At 46.4% G+C, this 23,178-nt stretch overlaps 1 protein-coding gene across 23 annotated transcripts in view; it reads right to left on the reverse strand.

The window, feature by feature from the left end:
- The window catches only part of Rbfox1 (RNA binding fox-1 homolog 1), a 1,331,252-nt gene that overhangs the window by 71,769 nt on the left and 1,236,305 nt on the right, over positions 1 to 23,178 (reverse strand). For all 23 annotated transcript variants that reach the window (XR_007106088.1, XR_007106087.1, XM_047533400.1 and 20 more), the window contains 2 exons: positions 21,979 to 22,032; positions 1,738 to 1,818 (listed from right to left, as the gene is read on the reverse strand). Coding sequence is in view for 21 of the 23 variants with exons in the window: in XM_047533400.1 (XP_047389356.1) it covers positions 1,738 to 1,818; positions 21,979 to 22,032 (135 nt within the window). In the remaining 2 variants the exon portion in view is untranslated. The remainder of the gene's footprint in view (positions 1 to 1,737; positions 1,819 to 21,978; positions 22,033 to 23,178) is intronic.

Genomic DNA, 23,178 nt, shown 5'->3' on the forward strand with positions numbered 1-23,178 from the left:
GTTCACTTCTGTGAAATGGAAATACAAATCTGTTGCAGGACTGTGCAAAGCCACAGTCCCCAGTGTGGTGATCATTCACCCCGTGTGGCTCACTAACATGAACTTCGAGTCAAGATTCTGGGTCTGTGAGTCCACTAGCACCGCCCTGCCCAGCACATACAGAGATTTAATTCCAGATGGTTCTATGAGACAACCACGTTAGGGGAAACACTCCAGATCTCCACCCTGCAGCTCCAATGCTCCTTCAGAAAATAACATTTATGCAGAAAAAGGAAGGGCGGGTACAGGACGCTAACAGGGCTTAGGGACACAGAGATCCAGGAAGGCGACCAAGGTTGAATAATCTCCCCAGGTTCAAACACACAATTTTACGTCCGCTGGGCCCTGTGACCATGAGAGGGCACCTCTGGGAGGCCCCCACTGCCCTGGCTGTAAAGCGGGCATTACCATACCTACCTGTGTGGGGTGGGGACATAAGTCCTAGACAGTGAGGCACCTTCACCATTGTGAATGGCCAAGGGACAGTGGTCACAAATTCGGTGACAGAGTTACCTTGCTTTTAATTAATGCCGAAACTGCTAGTGAAGATTGCACACGCTGGCCTGCCCCCCACCCCCGCCTCCTAAAGACTTGCATGAACCTGGGGCCGAGGGTGTCATGCTTTCGGCTCCCATGATGGCTCTGGGTGCCTCGGCCTCACACGCTGGGGGCTGAACCGTCTTGCTGTGGTTGAGAGCGAGGAACCCCTCCTCTCTGAGGCCCTTGGTGATCGAGGCTGGAGCTGCTGCTCTCCCCAGTCCCTCCGCCCTCTCAACCGCCTCAAGAGCCCCCAGGCCCACTCTGACACTGACCCACTAAAGACTCAGTGGGTAGCTCTGGGGACTCCCGGGACCAACGCACGTGGTGCTGTGTGAGATGCATGCCAAGCCTCAGTTATGGCTGGGACCCTGAGGGTCTTAGAGATGGCGGAGGAGAGGTGGAGTTAATCCTCTACCTCCTCTGGGGAGGTGGGATGGGCACTCCCCACCCGGACCCTCTTCCCGGGAGAGGAACCTGGCCCTTCCACACCCACACTCTGATCTGTCTTCCACCTTTACTTCTGGTCTCATCCCTCTAGCACATGATGACTGTATTTCCATATTCATAATAAAATATACTTACTTTTTTCAAAGCAAATTTACATTGCTATGCCCCTGCCCGCCCGTCAAATGGTGAGAACCCACATTTTTTTCTCTTGCTTCCTCCACAATGGAATCAAAAAGCAATCGGCACGGCCTTGCGAACAAGACCCGGGCCACGAGGTCGTCTTTCCCACAGTGAGACCATGAGACTCGGCAGCCCTGATCCAGGTGGTTGGCTGGGCTACGTTGACTTTGGGTGGTTGGCATATTTTATTTACGTATCCTATTAATCTGCAGAGCTGTGATCCAAGGCAGGCAACAGGAGGAGCTTTCCGCCCTCCCATGACCTTCCCCGGCCCAATGCCCATGGCCCTCATGGAACCCCATCTAACAAAGAATGGCTGGGACACTGGGTGTGTGGATGCGGATGCGGATGGGGATGAGCGGAGGGGTCGGGGTGCTGAGGCAGCGGGAAGCAGGGACATGCTGTGAGAGTCAACTTCTCCTCCCGGAGAGCCACAGGGGGGCGCAGGGAGGGGAGGAGACGGACAGGGCGGGGAAGGTGACGGGACTCAGGTTCGTCAGACAGAACAAAGAGCCAGGAGAGCGGGCTTACTTGCGGGAGTATATACAAGTGAACTGGGGCCACTGTACACGGAAGATCCCTCCTGGTTGGTCTGGCACAACAGCACCGTGCCTACGGGAGAGAGAGAGATGGCGTCTGGGCCGGGAACAGGCACGCTGCCCCCGAGACCCCGCGGCACAAACGAGAAAGACAGAGAGGTGAACACACAGCAGCCACACCCCAAAACGCTGGTGACCGGAAACCCCTGCTCAGCCAAAGTGGGTGGGGGAGCCCACCCCAGCCTACCCAGCACATGCCATGAGGTGTGAGCAGTAGGGTCTGGCTGACCGGGAAGCCAGCAGCAGGTCAGGAGCGAGAGCAGTATGCCATATTCCAAAGGGAACTTTGTTTTGTCAGGGAGCAACAGACAGGAAGCCTGACTCCAACTCCCCTCTGCTGTGTGATCTTAGTAAGTTGCTGTACCTCTCTGTGCCTCAGCATTAGCATCTGGAAAACGGGGGTATATATACCTACCTCCAAATGTGTGACCTTGGCAGGAGCTGCATGTATTTATCACGTGAGAAATGGTTAAGTGTAGGTGTTGATATGTTTCGGGAAAACTTTTTCTCCCCCCAAACTTGAATCTTTCTGAATCAGCTCTTGAGAAGAAGAAGTAAAGCAGGGCAGAATGACCCCGACCTCCGCCATCCCTGTGACCCAGCGGGGACGCTGGGCAACAGGACTGAGGTGTGTCTCCTCTCTGGCTTCCTTCCTGGAGCTCCGGCCTGCAAGGCCAGACACACTGCAGCGAGGGCCGGGCTCAGCCTGCTGGAAAGCCACGGGCCCCAGGCCGATCCTTGCAAAGTGGGATTTTGCAGCGGGGAAGGTTGCGTCATCCTGAGACACCTCCCTGCTCCACGCCCTGCTCTGAGCAACCACCCACTCCAAGGATGACTGGGGTCGGGAGTCCTCAGAGGATCCATTCCACTCTCCTGCTGCTGTGGAGTTCAAGCTCAAAGACCTTGAAAAGAACCGGAGGAACCTGGGAAGAGTTCTGGGCCCACTGTGGCAGGTGGAGCCCTCCCGTGGCTTCTGTCCACCCCCCCGGCTGGGCAAGGTCCACCCCACCCCAGTTCATTTAGGCAGCCCTCTGTGGGCACCACACGGGATGCACTCTCCTGACAGGAGGCTCTCCCTCAGGTGCACCCCCAGGAGCAGAGAACCAGCCCACATCCTGGGGAGTCTCCCTAGAGGTCGTTTCTACACTCCTGTCCTCTCTTCCCTGACATCAACAAAAGTGCCCTTGAAACTTCCAGCGTTTATTTGGGGTTCCATCAAATAAAGACCCCAGGAGACCACAAGCCAGATCCGATTCTCACTGATCTCTCCTCTCTCCTGCAGCGACCCAGTCAAAGAGTGGAACTCAGGAGGACCACCGGGAAGGTATCCCCAAATCCACCTCCACTTCTGTCCCCTGTACTTCTCTGACTGGTGCACACGCTTTATTTTCAGGCAAAACAAAGATTTTGCTGAAGTTCCAAACTCAGGTCACCCTTCCCCCATCGCCAAGCCTAACAAGTCCATCTGGCCTTTCACAGAAGCAGCAGAGGCAGAAGTTCTCCCTGAAGGAGTGTCCCCTGTCCTCCTCACCTTCTCTCACCTATCCTGTGCTTATGGGTGGGGAAGAGCCATGCCCCCAGTGCAGTCCCAGACACGAGGGTGAAATTCACTGCCCATCTCCTGGACGGAACTACGCTCTGCCTGCATGGGCCTTGGCCATGATGCCCTCTGCTTGAGCAGAGATGACCTCTGCTTGTCTGATGACTCTTTGTCCACTACTTCATTCCAAAATGGCACATCACGGTCTCAGAGGCTTCACGTGGTCTAATTTCTCCTCAGTAGGTATTTTCAGTTTTAGTAGGTCATTGGCATAGAAATGGGCATTAGGAGCAAAGAGCAGCCAACCTTCAGATGATGAGGGTTGGGATGTGAAGTCACCTGATGGGAGATGCCTACTGCCCACCAGGAGGGCTCTTGGCAGCCCCAGGACATGCTCTTGACCACCAGCGCTCACGTGTGACTCTGCAGAGGTCACCTGTGTGGTTCTGCCCACTGTTAGAATCTTAGAGAGGAAGCTGCCCAACCAGCATCTGCTAGGGTGGGGCACTGGCAGGTGGATTTTGGAAACTGCACCAGAGTCCTCTCCTCCGGCATATCCCTGGTGAAAAACCACTTTAAAATGAGATCTCAAGTTTCTTGGGGTACCTCGATTTCAAAAGAAAAAACATCTAATTATAACAAAAATACATCCAGAAGGACGTTTCAGTATTGTGCAATTAAAACACTCAGGTCAATTTTCAATATCCTCAATGAAATTTATAGAACTCCTCTGGGACACAACACAGATTCTGCCTAAAAAGCTAAACCCCGGCAGCATAATGAAGCTTTCCTAATTCTTCTTATGCTGTGGATCCTGAGAAATTGGTCTGAAAGAAGTTCTTTGAAAGCTCTCTTAGTAGTAAGAAAAAAGAAATTATGCAATGATTTTGACCTTTGTAAAACAAAATGCACGCACCACAAGATCTGGTTTTTATTTTACCTAAAACATCCTTCAATTTAATTTGCAAAGTCCTTATAGTGTGTTCTCTTAGTACTCTGTGACCTTTTCTTAAGGAGCTTTGAATTCAACAAAAACAAAGCCAGAAAAATAAAAAAACACTGTAAATTCCATGCATTTGAGGGCTATAGGGAAGACCAATGTTTAATTTGTTTAAAAAAGTAAGTCAAATAGTTAATAGCGACACCGCAGCAGTGTTTATAAGGCTGTTCAAAGCATTCCCAACACAGCCTCCACACAGCTTTCCCATGAGACTCTTGAACTGCATCTCTCTCTCCCCAAGCCCCATTCGGGACCATTTACCTCCAGTTACCATGAGCCAGTGCCTAGGACCAGGGTGATAGCCTATGCTTTGTAGATGTCTTTGTTTATCAAACTCCTGATTGAACAATGGCATCAGGCTCATACTATACCATTCCCCACCCATTCCTCAGCCAGGCAGACACCATTAATACTTTCCTTTCCTATTGGCCCAGAATCCTCAGAATCATTCTCAACACTGCGACCAGACAGTTACTACCACTTCGTTCGAGCTGGTAGAGAAGGTTAAAACCTCCACCCTGCTCCTGCTCTTAGGTTAAGCCATAGGAAATTCACCTTTTTATATCAAACAGAGTTGAATGTTGGTGCTTTCATAATGGTTCAACTTAAAAAAAAAAGGTTTCCTGTCTCTCTTCTACATAGTTTAAAAATGACCTCTTCTCATCACACTGCCCAGGAGTGAATTAATTACCCCCTCTTCTATGTTCTTTTCACATTCTTTTGAATCTCCCTGGTAGATCCTTCGTCACGCTGGATTACAATTTTCTACTTACATGAGGGTCTTCCCTAGAGAATCCCCTGGGGCAGAGCCAAATCTTTTAATCTTTTATCCCCAGCACCTAGAAAAATACCTACCCGTCAGAGGGATTAGTAAGTACAGCTGAATTATAAGTCATTCGAAGGGACCCTCTATCTCTATTTCCTTTGCTAAAAATAGTGCCTTTTCCAAGCAACTCTTCCTAAGGGTGCCTATTTAGAGATGGGAGTTTGCACACTTAATTTCAAATATATGCACAAGCCATTTCTAAGAATTCACTTGTTATTTCCCTCTTTCCTGGTCTTGTAAGGGCATCTCATTCAGTTAAACAGGAAACCTTGGCCGCTGGTAATCCCTAGCTGCACTGTGGGCACTGGCGTAAGTGGCAGCCGGACAGAACTCAATCTGGGAATAGCAGAGCCTACCCCCAGCCTGCCATGCTCACCCAGAGGACCGTAAACTTTAGCATCCCCAATTCTGGCAAGGTGTCCACATAAGACTCCCAAGCAGGACGTGCAATCCTGCGGCTGGGACAAAGTAAGCCAGGGGCTTTGACAGGCGCGAAACCCCTTCCGTTCACCTGGAACCTATTGGTGGCACAGGGATCATTCCTGGCCCCCTGGGCTGGCAGTAAGGCTGGAAGTGGGGTTTCCTCCTGGCAGCAAGGAGAAAGCGTCTACGCTTTGCATTCTCTGCTGACCCTGAGACCAGGAAACAGGCCTCAGCCAGCTGGGACAGGGTCTTGGCTCAGGCCTCTCTCCCTGGAAGTCCTTTCCCACCCCCTGGACAATCCCTGACTCTCTCAGCTCTGGCTTCTCGTCTTCCTAGAACTGTATCTGTTTACTTGAGTCACTTTCCCTCCTCTAGCCACTGAGACAAGGAGCTCCAAGAGGTCCTGAATCTTGCTTTCCTCATCTTGCTGTGCCCAGGGGTCCAGGAGAACCCGGCAACAGGCAGGAGCAACTGAAGAGAGAAGCAAAGGGCTTCTGACTGGTCTGCAGTTGGACTTCGAAGAAATGAAGTCAGAACGGAGGAAGGGAGGGAGGGACGGAGGGAGGGAGGGAAAAAGGGAGGGAGGGAGGGAAGAAAGGAGGGAGGGAGGGAGGGAGGCAGGGCTACTGCACCACGTCTACTTGCTGTGGGACGAGCCCAGCCCCACACGGTCATGGAGAGTGATGCACTCCACCCGCGTGACACTGTGAGTGGCTGATGCCCTTCATTACCCCGAGGTGCATCTGGAAAAAGATGCTTTTTCTCTATTGAAATGCACAAAACAAAGACACAAAGAATGACACAACCAAAGCCTCATAAAGCATCTATCAGCCAATGGAGCTGCTGGGGCACCTGTCCCCTAAGGCTCCGTGTATCCACACGGCCACCAGCCTCTACTGTGACAGCCAAGTGACATGAAAAGGGAGCTTTCTGCTGGGGCCCCACTTGGCTGCTACCACTCATGGCCTAGCACAGGAGCGGAGGCTGGAAACCCCAGGCCATTGGCTGAGTGAGTGCAAGAGGCCTCTGGCAGAGCACAGGTCCTCCGCCCCTGGAGCTCAGCAGTGGAAAGGCAGGGTGCAAGGGTCCCCACTTACTGGCAGGTGTTTATTGGTGTGGACTACATGCCAGGCACTGTGCTGGCTCTGGGGCACTTTGGAAAGGGCTATGCACTTTCCAAAAAATAAAAAAAGAAGGCATGTTTCTCCCTTTAACATTCGAACACTCAGAAACAAAGATGAACACGTGGAAAACAAAGGAATGGTCCTGAGACCAACCTGCACCTTGGTCTGCACCATTAGCTGCATTACGCACTGATAAATAAATTCAAAAAACTACTTGAGAACCATTTTTGTGGTATCTAACTATGATGACTTTGGCAAAACACGTATTCTCTATTTCTCCTCCATGTCACTCTCATAATGGAAAAAGTTTAGCAGTGACTGTCACCAATGCTAGAAATGATGTGCTGAATTCCACAAGTACAGCACCGTCATTCAACACCAGCCACAGGAAGCTTGCTCTGCAGTTGTCCCTCCCTAACGAGAAGGGTAGGGCAGTATTAGTCTTTCTTTATAGGCAGGAAAGACAAAAAACAACCAAACCCAACCCAACCCAGGCATGAATGATTTTCTTCTACCAAAGGACTACTTGTCATTCAGGCAAAGTCTAAGTGAACAGCAAGCATCTGGCTCCCAAACCATGACTCACTCCATCAATGGCTCCTTCCTTGCGTTATTATAGAGTGAATTTTTTTTTAAGCTTATTTTTCTAAAGAAATAGGATGGAGTGAGGGAAATGGTCATGATTGAAGGGAGAAGCTATGGGCTGGTGAACCATGGACTCTGCTGAAACAGAAACCTACAGACCTTTTTTTTCCCTAGCAGGGCAGTACTTTGGGAAGGGGGTGGCCATCCCCCATGGGTTTCACAATCAAGGCCACATACAGATGCTGGTCCCACCCCCATGTTTCTGAGTTTCTAAGTCTGGGCTAGAGTCTGTAAACTTGCACTTCTAACAAGATCTCTCCTTCAAGGACAGATCACAGTTTGAGAAACGCTGGAGAAAAGTCAGTTCCCCAAATCTTGAGGCCATGAGTTCTGTCCTTCACTAAGTCAGAGGTCTTGAAATCATCACGAGCATTGAAGAAACACCCGCAGAGAATGCCCAAGGGTGGCCGCTCCAGGCCCCAGCCCCAGGGCCTCGGCTGCCTTTCTAGTGGCCAGTCAGCAGATGCCACCGCTCCTGGGCAAACCCAGGCCCTGAGGTCATCTGCAAGGACGGAGAGTAGGAGAAAGGTAAAAATGGCCAGTTAGGCCTGCTCCAAGCCTGTCTGTGGACTAAAAGGCAGAATTACTGTTTGTTCTTACCATCCCGTAAGGACAGACTTGGGTCTTTGCTCTAACACTTGGATCAAGGCAAAGCACTCAGTCTTCACACCAGCTACTCTGCAGAACTCTGGAGGGGCTGCCCAAGAAGAGAGGCCCCTCTTGGCTTCCCTTCCTGAAGAAGGCTTCACTCTTCCACGCTGTGGTTCACTAAGTGGTCTGCCTGAGAAATTCATGAGCTGAAGTCCTAACTCCCAGGAGCTCAGCATGGGACTAGGTCAAGGGCAAATCTTTCCGGAGTAAAATTCAGTCAAATTAGGTCATCTGAGTGGATCCTAACACACATGACTGGCATCCTTCTAATGAAAGGGAATTGGGACAGAGACATAAGACCACATGAGGACACAGAGAGAAGAAGGCCATCTATAAGCTAAAGAAGAACCAATCCTGCCAACTTGAACTTCCAGTCTCCAGAATTTTAAGAAAATAAATTTCTGTTGCCGCAGCCTCCAAGTCTGTGGCACCTTGTTACAGCAGCACTAGTAAACTAATACACACACACCCACCTTTGAATGGACCCTTCCTTGAGGGTCAGTGAGGCACCACAGAGGGTTCCCTGGGTAGTAACACACAAGCCTCAAACTTCTGTTAGACTCAGAGGCCTGGGAGGTTGCCATGAGGCTCCTGCCAAGGGAGCCTACTGTTTCTAATTGACAAATTTACCCAAAGCCCCAGTGGGCTGTGGATGCTTTTGCACTTATGCATTTTTGAACATCAGGCTAGCATGAGCTAATCCATGTAAGGATATTTCCACAGTTAATACTTTTATACCAGCCGGAAAGATGTGCTTCTCTGAACGATTATGGCAGAGCATTCAGTACAGGGATATTTCCTTTTAGGCACAGATGTTACAAGGAAATGTTGCATGTATATTTAATTCTTATAAATCGAATCATGTTTTAATTGTTCCAGGAGATTCCCATAAGGAAAGGAGCCCTGAAGCCAATCTATCATGTAAATAATCCCACACTTCTATTTATTTTTTTAAGTCTTGATTTTCATAATACTGAAAGATAAATACATCATTCCTTGTCTTTTTTTCTCTTTGCTAAACTTATTTTGATGAAATTTCTGTCTTTATAGGAAAGTTGCAAGAGTAACAAGAATCCCTGTATGACTTCCTCTTTAATCATGTACTGTTTTAATATATGAATGACTTGCTCTTATTCACCTGCCTCCATATTTTGGGATAATAGTGGTTTTAATAGAAAATATTTAACACAATATAATAAACATAACAATAATAATTCTGAATTCTAAATTTCACTTCCTAACTGAATACTGTAGAAATCCCAGGCTCAACCCTTAACTTGGATTATTGCCTACTCTTAACAATCCTAGAAGACAGGTGTCAATATTGCAATCACTCTACAGATGAGAATAGTGGTACCCAGAGTGTTCTTTAGCACCTTTCCCAGGGTCACACAGATCTTGTGATGTGGAATGAAAATCACACCAATCAGATTCCTTAACTTGAGGTTTTATGGAATTCTTCTAAATCAGGTGTTCACACTAGAGTCCTTGGCTAAATCTGGCTTACCACCCAGTTTTGCTAAGGCTTACCACCCTGTGAGCTAAGAATAATTTTTTTACATTTTTAATAGTTTGAAAAAACATCAGTTGAGGAACAACATTTGGTGACCAGTGAAAATTATATGAAACTCAAGATTTTGCATCTGTAAAGTTTTATTGGAACATCCATATATATTCACTTACATATCATGTGTGGCTGCTTTTGTACAGTTGAGTGGAGTAATTGAAACAGACCTCAAGGCCTGAAATATTTACTTTCTGGTCCTCAGCAGAACATGTTTACTAACGTTCCTTCACTGTTTTTAACAACACTAATAGTAACCATCTCTTGGTATGCCATTAACCCTTACCTAGGATGCTGTACTAAATATGGCAGAGGATATCATTATATCAAGACAGGCCAAAAAATTAGTTTTGTTTTTATTAAAGACAACCAAAAAGTTAAAGATGCATTTAAAAAAAATATTTGCTTGACATTTATTTTGAACTTGTTCAAAACAAGAAAATAACTGGAAAAAACTGTAGGTCTAGAAACTCAGTCACAACAAAAACAATGCAGATAAATTTTATCTCCTAAGATGTTTAGACTTTAAGATTATAATGCTCATATGTAGATCAGGGGTATCCTAGGACCTTGTTTCTAAATCTTTATTATGCTTCATATCTCTGGTATCCTAGGACCCTGTTTCTAAATCTTTATTATGCGTCATATCTCTTTCTTACTTGATAATAAAGTATAGTTTCTTATCAAATGGGTCTGAGCTAGGCCCCTGGAGCCTGTATTTCTAAGTGACCAGGGAATGCAGGTGCTCCTAACAACAGTAAAATGTTAGGAACTCCATATGCAACTTCAGCTACAGCTTTACTAATAAGAGAGACCATCAGGGTGGCACTGGGTCTCAAGCAGGTAGTGCACACGCATTGTTACTGTTTCTTTTGAAAGATCCAAGAAGAAATTGAAGCTGAGAGGAAAAAAAAATGCAGAAAACTGAAATTTCTGCCAACTTTGTCTCCAAAGTGTGGAATGTCTCATAAAGCTACTTTTGGTTATCAATGGTGATACTTGGCGATTAAACATACTCTAACCTGGGAAGGGTCAATAGCCACCATCCCTATTTCAATGAGGCCACCTCTGAGAATCCTGAAGCTGTGCTCTGGGTAGAACATTCGACTCTAACAGGAACTGGATAACCTGTAACTAGAACCTCCTTCTCACATGAAGAATCTGCAATAGTGTTTTAAATCCAATCAAAGAAGGCTCCGAGCAGAATGAATCATTTGTAAATAGGCAAATCCTACTTGCAAGACTGAAATGAGCCACAAAGGGAGGACATTCAGACAGGAGGAATAGTGAACTCTTAAGGTTCTAAGAGTGTAGCTGGAACAGTGTAGACTTCAAGTACTTTGCAACTTAGTTTTGTTGTCTGGTCTCACTGACTCAGTTATTTGACCTTGGGAAAATCACAGAACATCTCTGAAACTCAGTTTTTATATCTGTAAAAGGGGGGATAAAAATATCTACTTTATCAGGTGTTATAGTAAGAATTGAATCTATTCTACGAAGGTTTGGCGAATAGTAGGTGATCAATGTATTCTCAATAATAATGGAAATAGTAATAAAATTATTGTTGAGACTCTCAAACTACCACACTTGGGGGACTTAATTTGTGTCTTAAAGAAAGGGGTGGCAATCTGAGAACCCTCACAAAGTTTCATTTGGTTACTAATATAATGCTATGCATAATGAGGTCAATAGTAAATAGTTTAAGATTGGGAATTGATTGCAAAAACTTAAATTTGGAAGTCATAAAGTGAGGAGCCATGTCTGGCTTCAGGTGAGGCTGGGGCCACCTCAGTCTGGCCCACGTTCCTGCCTGGTAGGGCCACTCTGGTGGGAAGCCAGTTCGCTCAGTGTCAGAGAGATGCTTCCTCCAATCTGCCACACGGCACCTACCTCCCTCACAGCCTGCTCCTGAAGACACGTAGCTTGCCATCTCTGCCTAGGATAAAAAAAATCTAGAAATTGTGCTTCAGTTGAAACTGGTGAGATTTGCAAGTCTCTGCGATGAACTCAGAGGCCTCTTCTCTCTCTACTTCTCATCTTCAAATCAGGAGCCTGTAAGATGCTCTGAGAGTCTAAAAAGCTGCCTAGAACTGCCTTCTATTTCCTTCTTTTTATATTTCACATACACTTCCTATACTCTATTTTGGAATGGTCTGGGGATCTGTGGAATAGAGGTAGACCCATATCCAGCTGCCTCCCTGGGCCTTCCCAGCTTAGCTTTCCAATCCGGGAAACCCTCCCCTTCTGCCTCCTGCTTCTTGATACAAGCAGAAAATAAACATGACCTTCGAATTTCTCAGTAAGTGATGACATCACACACACACACACACACACCATTCTTCACTATGGGCCAAAAGCAAACAGAATACTTCAGCTGCAGAAATTATTCTTCAAAATGACAGAGAACTAATACAGAGGCTTCTAGTCTTCTATGCTATATGTACATCAAACAGAACTAGAATCACAAATAGATTGTTATTTTTTTCAGAGAAAACATCAGTGATATTGAGGTGTTCATGTTTTAGAACGATAAAGGGCTCAATACAAGAATAAGTGTACATCGATTAACCTTTGCATCAGATTTAAATATGGAACCCATTAACTAATATAATCTCTCAAAAAAATAACAGCCATTGGCATTATTCTTTGAATAATCCTTGTTTAGTTTCCATAATGGTATACAGTTTAAGGAAAAACTCATTAGAATGTAGCATACGGCATAATTAATTCTGGCTGGTTCTTTTGGTGTAAATAGCTAATGCAGATACTGAATTCCATTTTCCACTGGCTTTATTAATTTTTCATAAACCAATATTTCGACTGTAATGGGTTGTAACAGTCCTGCAGAAGTTCTAGAAATGCATTAACTGTCATCAGCGGAGTTCATCCAAGCAGGCTTTTCCATGTGTGAACCTGTTCCCCAACACTACCTTTCCACAAGGCCATGGCGTGGCTTTGTTTTACCCTTGGAGGATGAGTACCTGCATCTAATTAGCACGCAAGGTGTTAGGCCATCTCTGGCCAATTTGTCTCTATTTACACACCATCTTAATTGGCTGGGCAAATCATGCCAGCTACACATTTTGAAAAGATCACTAAAGGTGGAAAAGGAAACATCCAGAAGCATGTGAGTTACCATCGAATGGTAACACAAGGAGAAACATCTCTAAAAATTTAATGGCCTCCTGTTTGAAATCACGGGTGGGTTTGCTTTTCCCCCTAGGAAAAGACATGGATTAAACAGGGAACGAAGCTCACAATGACTTTCACGTGGGTTAGTTGTGGAGACAATCCAGGAGATGACTGAGCAGTTGCTGTTGGGACCCCACTTCTTCTGACTCTTGGGGTCCTAATCGGCTCATTAGCTGCAGCCCTTGTGACAAGATTGTTCTCGTTTAGAGTGGGAGGTGCTAACTCGCCACCAGGGCACTTTTGCTTATTTGATTTTAGTTATGGCGATTATTATTTTCAACAGCACTTTTGACGGCTGCCTATTACCCGCAGGGTACATTCCACAGTCCAGATTCTTTATGTGGCTTTTTCAGGTCTTTAGCAACCTTTCTATAGAGGGACCCTCTGATGGGAACAGATCGATATTTCTCAGCCTTTGGAAAACACTTAACTCGGTTCAGCAATTCTCATCTGTAGGTGTCAGGCACAGATCAGGCACCTGACTTCTCCTTTTCTATCTTTTGACATGTCTCAATGGATTCTGAAGATAAAGGTTGAGGTGCCCTGGAGCTCTACCCCGCTGCTCCTTTTTCCTATAATGATCTCTCCCTACTTTCTTGCCTGGTGAACTCTTACTTATGCTTCAAGACCCAACTTGCAGCACCCCTTGGACTCGTAATGCAGAGAAAACTGTGACTGCCTGCCTTCTGTGCACACGCACAAGCACTCCGGCAAGGATCCTTGTTTTTGAAGTGCTGACTTTGCTGTTGTGCATCCCCTCTACCCTTCTGAGGCCTGGAAGGCAGGCCTGGATTGGACTCTGCTACCTCGCTGGGCCTGAGCTCAGTGCCCGGCTTTCTGCACAGTCAGGCTGGGTTTAAGGATGAGCGAATGGGAACAGGTGACTGGCGTTATCATTGGCTCTGCCCTGGTGGAGGCCACACCTCTGAGTGACGTGAGCTAAAGTTATGGGCTCATGCAGTGTGTAAGACGGTACAATTCTGGAGAAGGAGGAAGACTCTTGAGAAGGAGAAATAATAATGAAAGGAAAAGCTTCCCTGGGCTTAAATTTATGGCTTTGTGTTCATGAATCTGGACTCCCTGGGCTAGGATCAGAGAAGTAAGGCTGGGGTTTTGTATGTCCCACAAACTAAGAATGGCTTCCCATTTTTACCTGGCCAGAAAAAATGGCAAATATTTTATAATACATGATGATTACCTGAAACTTAAATCCCAGTGTCCTTCATGTTCTACTCGAATACAGGTATTCCCATCCATCCACGTGCTGCCTGTGGCTGCTTCTGCCTGAGAGCAGCAGAACTTGGTGGCCACACAGGGACACATGGGCTGCAGTGCAGAAAGTCCTGACCAGCTGGTCCCTGCTCGGAGCTAAGCAGTCCTCTGTTCCTCTCTCTTTTGTAACTAAATCTGGCCTGGACTTCTTTCCTAGCGTGGAGTAACTGGTGGCATCTCCTGCCTTACGTCCACGTCATCGTTCTTAGCACAATGGTCATCAGCATTCGGACTGAAGCTCTTCGGAGCTGTCAGTCAGTCATCATCTTTGATTTCCTGTGTGCAGGGAGGTCCACTCAGCAGGTCTGGGCCGACTTGACCCTGCACATTTCCAAAAGTCACTTCTCCTGAGAGATGTGTGCTGAGACCTTACAATGCTGGGTGTCTGCTAAGAGTCCTTCTGTACGCTGGAGGCCTCGGAACGCAGGAGGCCAGTTTGATCAGAGAGTTCAAGGTCATGATGTGATTTAGGGTGACTGCCTAGTTTTTCTTTAGGGGTCTGAGGTACAGTCTGCCTTGTGATGGACCCCATTAAACACTGGACACTAAGGCTCAGGTGAGCTTTGCTGGTTGGCACCAACCTGTGCATGCTGTCACATGTCACATCTAGGGAAAGTAGGCACGTGTGTGACTGCATGGGAGGGACAGAGGAAGCAGTGGTCTGGCTTCTCCTGACTCCACCCCCACATGCTTCCCCTTTGCTGACTTATTCTGCACCCTTTTGCAGTGACACACCATACCTGGGGGTTTAGCAGCCTTGCTTTTTCCTGTGAGGCCTTCTAGGGACTCACTGAGCCTGAGGGTGGGTTCAGGGACCCAACACCCATGAAACCAGGGTTTAAGGGTTTCCCTGCTGGAGTCAAATAATCACAACAGAATGCCCCAAAGATGGGACGACTACCTCTTTTTAGATTCTCTGACTGCCATCGATGAGGACAGGTGCTCATTCTTGCCCATGAGAGTTGTTAAGGTACCAGGTGCACGGGTTCCATCTTTTATGGTGTGCTTCTGTTAGGATAGAATTTTTCAACCTTGGCTCTATCGACATCTTGGGTCAGACAATTCTCTGTGAACCGTAGGAGGTTTTGTAGCATTCTTGGCCTCCACCCAAGAAAATGTCAGCAGTGAACCCCTCCGAAGAGGTGACAATGAAAACATGTCTCCAGAAATTGCCAAGCTCCCTTGGGGGGAAAGTCACTCCCAGTTAAGAATCATTAATGTAGACAACTGCATGAAATAAAGCATCATGGGAGGTAGCCTAGGAAAAAATAAATGGGCTTTAGAATCATGAAGACGAGGAACTGGACCTACTGACACTTCTAAGGCCAGTCATGTTGGGCAACTCAGGTTCATAGGATTTCCAATTTACCAAAGGAAGAGCATGCCATTTACCTGCAAAGATTTAATCTACATCCATGTACGACAGAAAGGTCTCCACATGGGTTGGACGTGCAGCGGGTCATACTAAATGCAAATATGTTTTTATTAGTTGTTGCTGCATTCCAAGACCTAATGCACAAAAGATATCCAGGGCACTCTCTTGCCTAGTCTTGCAGAGATAGGCACAAAGCAGGTTGGTAAAAACATGGGCTTTAAAGTTAGTTAGGAAAGAAAACAAAGCCTTTATATAATCACCAGATTTTTCCCCTAGTTCTGTGACTTAGGGAGTGGGGTGAAGTCTTCATGAAGCTTTGACTTCATCATTTCTATAATAAAGATGGCTGGAGCGCATGTTCCTGAGGCCTTGGGGAGCTGCACAGAGGTCAGCACAGCACCAGGCACCGAGTGCCCAGAGGTAGCTCACTGCCTTTTCATTGTGTGGAGCTTCTCAATATATTGATACTGGTTGCCTAAAACTATCCCTGGGAATTCATCCAGAGCCTTGTCCTCTTTCCAAGGCCTAGAGGTGGAGCTTCTTGTTCAAGGAACATCCTGCCGCCCCCGGGGCTTTGGGAGAGCAGTCCTTGACAGGCTTCCCAGGCAACAGAAAGAACATTTAGGAAAGGCTGTTTTAGCATATGAGCAAGTACTGATCCTATCTGAAGATCAAAAACACCCCACAGGCTCCATCAAAGACGAGCTGCATTCCCTCCGTGGGACCTGGGAGGACACAGCTAAAAATTAAGGCCAAATGTGGGCAGGGATGGAATAAAATCTGATAAGGCTGTTGGGGGAGGAGGGAAGAGACAAGTGAATCGCAGCCGAACGGGGAGGCGGAGGTAAACAGATGTACAAGATAAACTCTCTGAAGTGGAACATTTCCAGGCTGAAAATCCTTTGCTTGGGGACTTAAATCTGGACGCTCCTGTTCCAGTTCACTGAAGTGCAGTGCATTTGAATTTGGCAGATGTGCAAATTGTACGAAGCATCACAGAGCAAAGGTCACCGTTCATCAGGAGCAGCTTCTTATGGCCATAGCTCTGCGTCCAGTCCAGGCTGGGGCTCTGGGTGGGTGGGGAATTCTCAGGGCAAGGAACACCTGGATAGTAGCTGCTCATGGAGCACGAGGGGCGGTAGGTACCTTTCAAGCCCACTCTGTGCTCTCCCAGGCTGCTAAGGGAGCACCCCAAGGAATGGGTTTTGAACCCAGGATTCTGGGCCAAATTTCCTAGTGTCCAATCCAACCTCCAAATTAAACAAACTTGCATCCAGGACCCCAGTTAGGGAGAGTTCTGTACCAGGCCACATTTTGGGGATGCTGTTTGTATTCGAATGGCAGGAAAGGAACTGGAAAGAGGTTCATGGAAGTGTGGCGTAGGCCATGCCCTTAACTGTACTGGACTCAACTGAACGGAAGTGGGAGGACAGCCGGGAGGGAGGCCTACTTCTGCCTTCTTTTGACCCAGCCCAGAGACGAATCATGGTTCACAGCAGCCAAAAGCCCACAGAAAACCAATAGCTCTGTACGGCTAATCCAAGGTCAAATACAGCTGCCCTTCTGAGATAAGCAATCACAGAGTGCTATATCCAACCTCTCATTTCAAAACTCTACGCTGAGACCCCAGTCCACTGTCCCATCTCCTAGCCAGGTGCCAAGTCATGTGGTCCATGGCCAGGGTCTCACCGGCCTGGACGTAATCAGAGGAGGTGACTTTGGATATCACACTAAGCCCTTATATTTATATTTAGCTTTACAGCCCGTGAAGTTCTTGGACACTCATTACGGTACCTGATCCTCCCCAGGATGAGCTCATTCCAAGACCTGAACACCTTTCAAATGGGTCTTTGCAGTCAGGCATGCCCTTCTGTTGGGTCCTGTCTTTCTTTTCTCTTAAAACTAGAACCTTTTATTTGCAGGAGGTATACCTATCAGGACACCCCTCCATCCTGATAATGGTAATGATGGTGATAATAATAATAGGACTGCTCGTCATCATTGTCTAGGTTCTCCACGTGATTTGCCACGTGATTTGTCCCGCTCTCTCTACCTTGGGCTTTAATTGTATGCCACTTGCTGTCAGGATATAGCCATGCCTTAGATCTGCATTTCATTAAAAGATCCTTTCCTTTCCCTATCGATCAGTCCTCGCAGAGTAATCGAACTCAATTCCAACTTTCCTTTGCAGGCAGGGTGTGCGCCCACTATGGAAGTGAGTTATGTGTGTTCAAGTGGTGCATCTTATGAATCTTGTTAAGCTTTGCCGCCTTGTAGCCCCACTGATGGAATATTTAATCACAGAAATGAGTCGGCTGAGATGATGTAGTGTGGGGAGCATCGCAGTATGTATCTTGCTGGCAATTGAGAAACAGATAAATTTGCCATTTGTCAGGACCACGCCGACAGCTCCGTATAACCTTCTGTTATTTATTTTTATTCTGTTTTACTTATTTATGAAGATGGGAGGTGCTCTAAATCAATAGTTTTGTTGGGTGGATATCATGATAATCTGCAAAAGACATTTCTTTTTTTAAAAAGACCTCTTTATGAGATAGCAAGGACACGGGCAGGGACAGAGTAAGAATTCCCTTGGAGGCCTCTCCATCTGGGTTCCTGGAAATACTGTTTCTAATTACATCAGGTAACTGGAGGCATCTACTGGGAGTAGACATCTACAGATATTCCACTTCCGCTTCCGGCCCTCGATTGTATTGAAACTCTAAAAGGGTATGGCCAAAGTCTTCAAGACCTACCTGGGTTCTAATTGACTTATTACTCATTTGCCTTGAGACTATGCCTCAAGGGGGCTGGAGATGATTAGACTCAGGAAAACAATCAATGCCACTTAGCTTTCTAGGAAAACACCCACCTGTCTTTGGAGAAGATTTCTATGTGTTCATAGGATACGCTGATTTATGTACATCTGCTTCGGAAGCCTGGTATTGAATAAGAATTTTAAAGAGTTCACCTAGGTATGACTTGAGGAGAATTTAGGGGGAAAAAACAACTTCCAAAATGAAAGACCTTTTGTAACAGCTTTCAAAATGCTTCCCCTGGAATATGTGTGAGGGAGAGCAAATGTCATAATTTATCAAAGCAAATTAATACTGTTCAGCTAGTAATTAAAGGTCCTCATTAAGAAGTGAACTGCTTCCCCACACCCACCCTGCGTTAGCAATAAAAATGCACTCGGGCATCAAAAGGTTATATACGAAAATCAATAACTTGCCATTTTATAATTAAAAGAGAAAATAAATGTTAGGAAAAAGTCCACTAAATTAGGGAAATTACCTTTAGGAGAGATTGAAAATATTGATTTTAATTTACAAAATATGTGAACTTTTCATGGCCCATTCTGAGAGACAATTGGAGGTTGGGTTGTTAATTCTGCATAAGCTTCAGAAAATCAATAATTATGCTAAGGGAATATTATGAAATTTGTCATTAACACAACGTCTTCCATATAGAAACGACTAATCTATCTGGCTTTCTATCTTAGGCAGATACAGGGCTGGCCTACTGAATAACCAAAGCCAACCAGGGTCAAGATCTTCATTTCAGCAATCAGACACACTCAAAACTGTAAGATAAAGCCAGGCTATTTTTATAGCTGGGGAAATGTAAAATGCCCCACAAAAAGTCAGGGATCTAGAAATGGAAGATGCTGGTTATACCTGGATATGGAAATGCATGCCTCCCCTCTACACCTCTGCACACATCCATTTCACACAGGCAGCACCTAAAATGTGAGGTTTACGCTCACTGGATTCTCAGTCCTTACAGGTCTTCAAGCATTACAAAGGAATTGTGCAAGAGTGGTGGAACAGACATTTGCCCATATTTCCAAATATCATGAACTCTGCCTACCCAGAAGGAGCAACAGGGGTGAAAGAGAATACCTGGCCTTGTAGGCAATCCAGGTGTCAGCAGCATAAAGCCTAAATATCCAGGTTTCTCTAGCCAGTGCTCATTCTCCCAAGCTCCACTTCCTTTAGGATTACATTTATTAGAACATCTCAAGAGCAAAAACCTCCAGTTGTTCAGGTTCCTTAATGGTTCTCCTGACACAACCAATTAACCCACCCTGGAATAGGGTGATGGGGTTTGGAATAATCCAGAATGATTACGTGTCTTCTTTCTCGTATCTGGTTTGGACCCAGACAGGTAGCACAGTCACAGGAATGATGACTTTTACTATCCACCCCCCAAAATCATGAGCTCCTCTAACCTGATTGTAAAGAATCCTGGCTCCAGGATGGTCAACGCCTGATTTCAGAACGTGGCCTACTTCTGACCAGTCATGAATTGCAGGCCAGCAACACAGACATTTGGTACCTTAGTTTTGTCCTTTTCAAAACTGCCCTGAGGATCGAGCACATCCACTTGTGTGAAGTGCTGAGAACAGCGCCTGGAAGGTACCAAGTACTCAGCAAACAACCTCTGCCACGCACCCTTTTCCCACGGTCCCCGGCCTTCCTTCTGGGGCTGGACCCTGAGCTACTTTGAGTACTGCTCCAACGCTCTAGAAGGAAAGTATACCAACTCCCTCTTGTATGCGTGCATCTCACTGAGCTATGGCCCCATCTGAATGTCCCCTAAACACCCACAGACACACGTAGGACCTCTGGGAGAGAGCCGGGGTCTTCCTGGTTAAGAGGACCAAGCATGCCAGAAGCTACACTGCAGGGGACCCGAAACAGGCACCCTCCTCTGTCACATTTCAACACCAGCCTCTCCACAGGAAGCCCTCTTGCTTTCTTTCCTTAACAGCAGAAAACCTGCGGATGGGCACACGGACGTGGACAGACAATCTGCCACCTCCCCAGTGTGCCATTTATGCTCAGACCACGGGAGAGGTCATGTCTCTACACATGCGCAAGATGCTCTCCTGCAACACCTGCCGAATACTGCCTGTCCCCAAACAGACTGCAATGCCCCAGATCCCAGGAATTAACTGCCCCCAGGTGGACATTCTGAAAATGAAAGAGCTAATCCTCCCGTGAATTAAGAAAAGGGTCTTCCAGTCTGAGTATGCTCAGAAGTCATCAGAATCAGCTCTCAGCTACTTTGTACCCGTGCCAGAGAGGTATTGCATAAAATGTTTGTTTTTATTTATGAAACATGTTTAAGATGCTGACTATTTGCAAACACAACTACGATGGTCAATCCCTTTAATTCTAAGAAACACCTATGAGCTGGTTACTATCATTATCCCCATTTGACAGATGAAGCAACTGAGGCACAGAGAGGTTAAGTAACTTGCCAGAGTCACACTGCTGACAAGCGGGGGAGCCAGGGTCTGAGCTTGGCTGTCTGGGTGTAGTTTCCATGTTCCTCACTCTGCTGTGTGTCCTCTTGGGAACTGGGGTCCATGCTGTAACCATGGCCTGTCACCAAGTCTCTCCTCCCCCACAAGGGCCAACACAGCTTCCACTTCACAGTGGCAGACTTAGTCTAGGCTCCTGGCAAAACTCACACCAAAGAGCACCTGAAAATATGGCTGACCTGAAACCCAGAACTCTGCCCTCACATTAAGCCACCCTAGATTTACCCAATTTTAAGCTTTTATCAGATGGTGCTGGGGTAGCTCCGCCCCGATGTTCCCTTCTCACCCACTAGGGTTGAGGCTCAGAGTCAGTTGAACGGCAGAAGTCAGGCGTCCCAGGAAGCAAGAAGGCTTGGGGCATGACTCGCCATCAACGGTGGCTAAGTGAGGGACTCTAGATCAACTGGGTGTTTATTTCTCCTTTTCCAGAAGCAAGACATACTCCTTTTGCCTTTCCATGTGGCGAAACTACAGCAGGGGTTCTAAGTGTTCGGTGTAGGCTTGACAGTGAGCAAGAAGACACCAGACAGCAGGGACAGGCCAAGCTGAGCACGTCTAGACAGGGAGCCTCGGCCCCTGTTGCTCGGGGGCAGCCCTCTCCCCCAACGTGGGAGCTGAGCTTCCTCAGAGCAGGCTTTCCTATGGAGGGTGGCTGGTGCTGGGTCAGGGAAGGGGTGGGGGACAGACAGACCCTGAAGGCAAAGTAGAGAGAAGGGAAATTGCTAAGGGAAGTCGGTTAATGGAGAAAGAAAGACAGCGACATTTTTTCCAGGATTCTAAACAGGCCTTCTCTTCAATAGGCCGACTGGCTGCCAGGTTAGGGGAATAATTAAGCCGACTCTCTGCTTTGCCAGGAAAAAGTAGATGCGACCCCAAATGGAAATGTATGACTAAAAGACACATTCAGGCACGTGGAAATAAATGGGCATGGGCCGCTCTCCATGTGTGCAAGATGCAATTGAACAAAAGTCTCAATGCCTTCTTAGGGCAAAACCAAAGTGAAATGTCACAGGATCAGGGCTCAGTGCTTACCCCACAAGGTAACTCATACGGTTCACCTTTAATTTTTAAAGGGTTTTAAACACTGTTGGCTTTGCCCCAAGAAATCATTCAGAACTTGTCAGGATGAGGATTCACTGGGTGCAGATTCTTTTACAAAACCCATTCCTTAATGGCAGGCAAAGCACATTTAGAAAAGACCAAGAGGGCAGCGTGCAAAACAAACTCTTTACCTGCATAGAACTCAGGACTGTAGACGGCACCCACAACTGGATTCAATTTCCAGCCTTAAAACAAATAAAACAAAAGGGTTATTACCATCAACAACTTCCATCATCACAAAGTAACCACAATTCAAGTCGGTTGAAGGTTTTTTTGTTTTGTTTTGTTTTGCATTTTAAAAACTAAAGGATATATATTTAGAGCATGTATAAAAACATTTGCCTTTGAAAACGATACATAAAAATGGATTTATGCCCTTCTTTGATTTTCTGTCAATGCAAGTTAATGGAATAGAAACTACTAGCCAGCTCCAGGTGAACCTTTTGAAAATGATGTAATTAATTTTCTACCATATCAATAACATACTCTGACGATTATCATTCCCAATTATGACCCTGAGACTAGAGGAATTCTGGAGTGCTTTATGAATACTGAAGAAAATGGTACTTTATCCCTTGGAGATTTAGTGTGGAATATATTTTTAATGCATCCAGGAACCATAAAAATTCTTAATCAGCACATGATATCTAAGGTAACTTTCAAACACCCTGTCTATGAGATTAACAGAATCCTGTAATTTTCCAAATGCTCTGGATGGAAAGTTTCCTTTACAAAGAGTCCTGCCCTTCAGAAATTTTTCTCAAGAAAAGATCATACAAGAAAATTCACAAGTGCAGAAGCAGGTTGTAGACCAAGGGACGTTACCTAGGGAACATCTCAGAATGACCATCTTTGAGGGGTGTGCTCATTCCTATTGGAAAGTCTTCAGGAGACCATTCATTATAGGACTTTCTTTTTGGTACCAGGGATTGAATCCAGGTGTGCTTAACCACTGAGCTGCCACCCCAGCTATTTTGTTTCTTAATATATTTTATTTAAAGACAGGGTCTCACTGAGTTGCTAAGGCTGGTTTTAAACTTGCAATCCTCTTGCCCCAGTCTCCCAGGTCACTGGGATTACAGATGTGTGCCACTGTACCCAGCTCATTATAGGACTCTTGAAGAACAGAGGAGGCTGAAGTCATGTCCTGCCTCATGCCATGCCCATGAACAGAAGGTCAAATACCAAAGCTCCTGAGAAAGGGAGATGGTGACCCAACCCCTGGATGTGAAGGAAGCTATTTACAAAAACAAGAGCTCTGCAGGACTTTCCAGAAAGGAGAGGTATGACACCCTACCTGGCCTGAGTGAGGTGCCTCCCTGAAAAGCTGA

Source organism: Sciurus carolinensis, chromosome 18, assembly GCF_902686445.1.
Source record: "Sciurus carolinensis chromosome 18, mSciCar1.2, whole genome shotgun sequence".
NCBI lineage: Eukaryota > Metazoa > Chordata > Mammalia > Rodentia > Sciuridae > Sciurus > Sciurus carolinensis.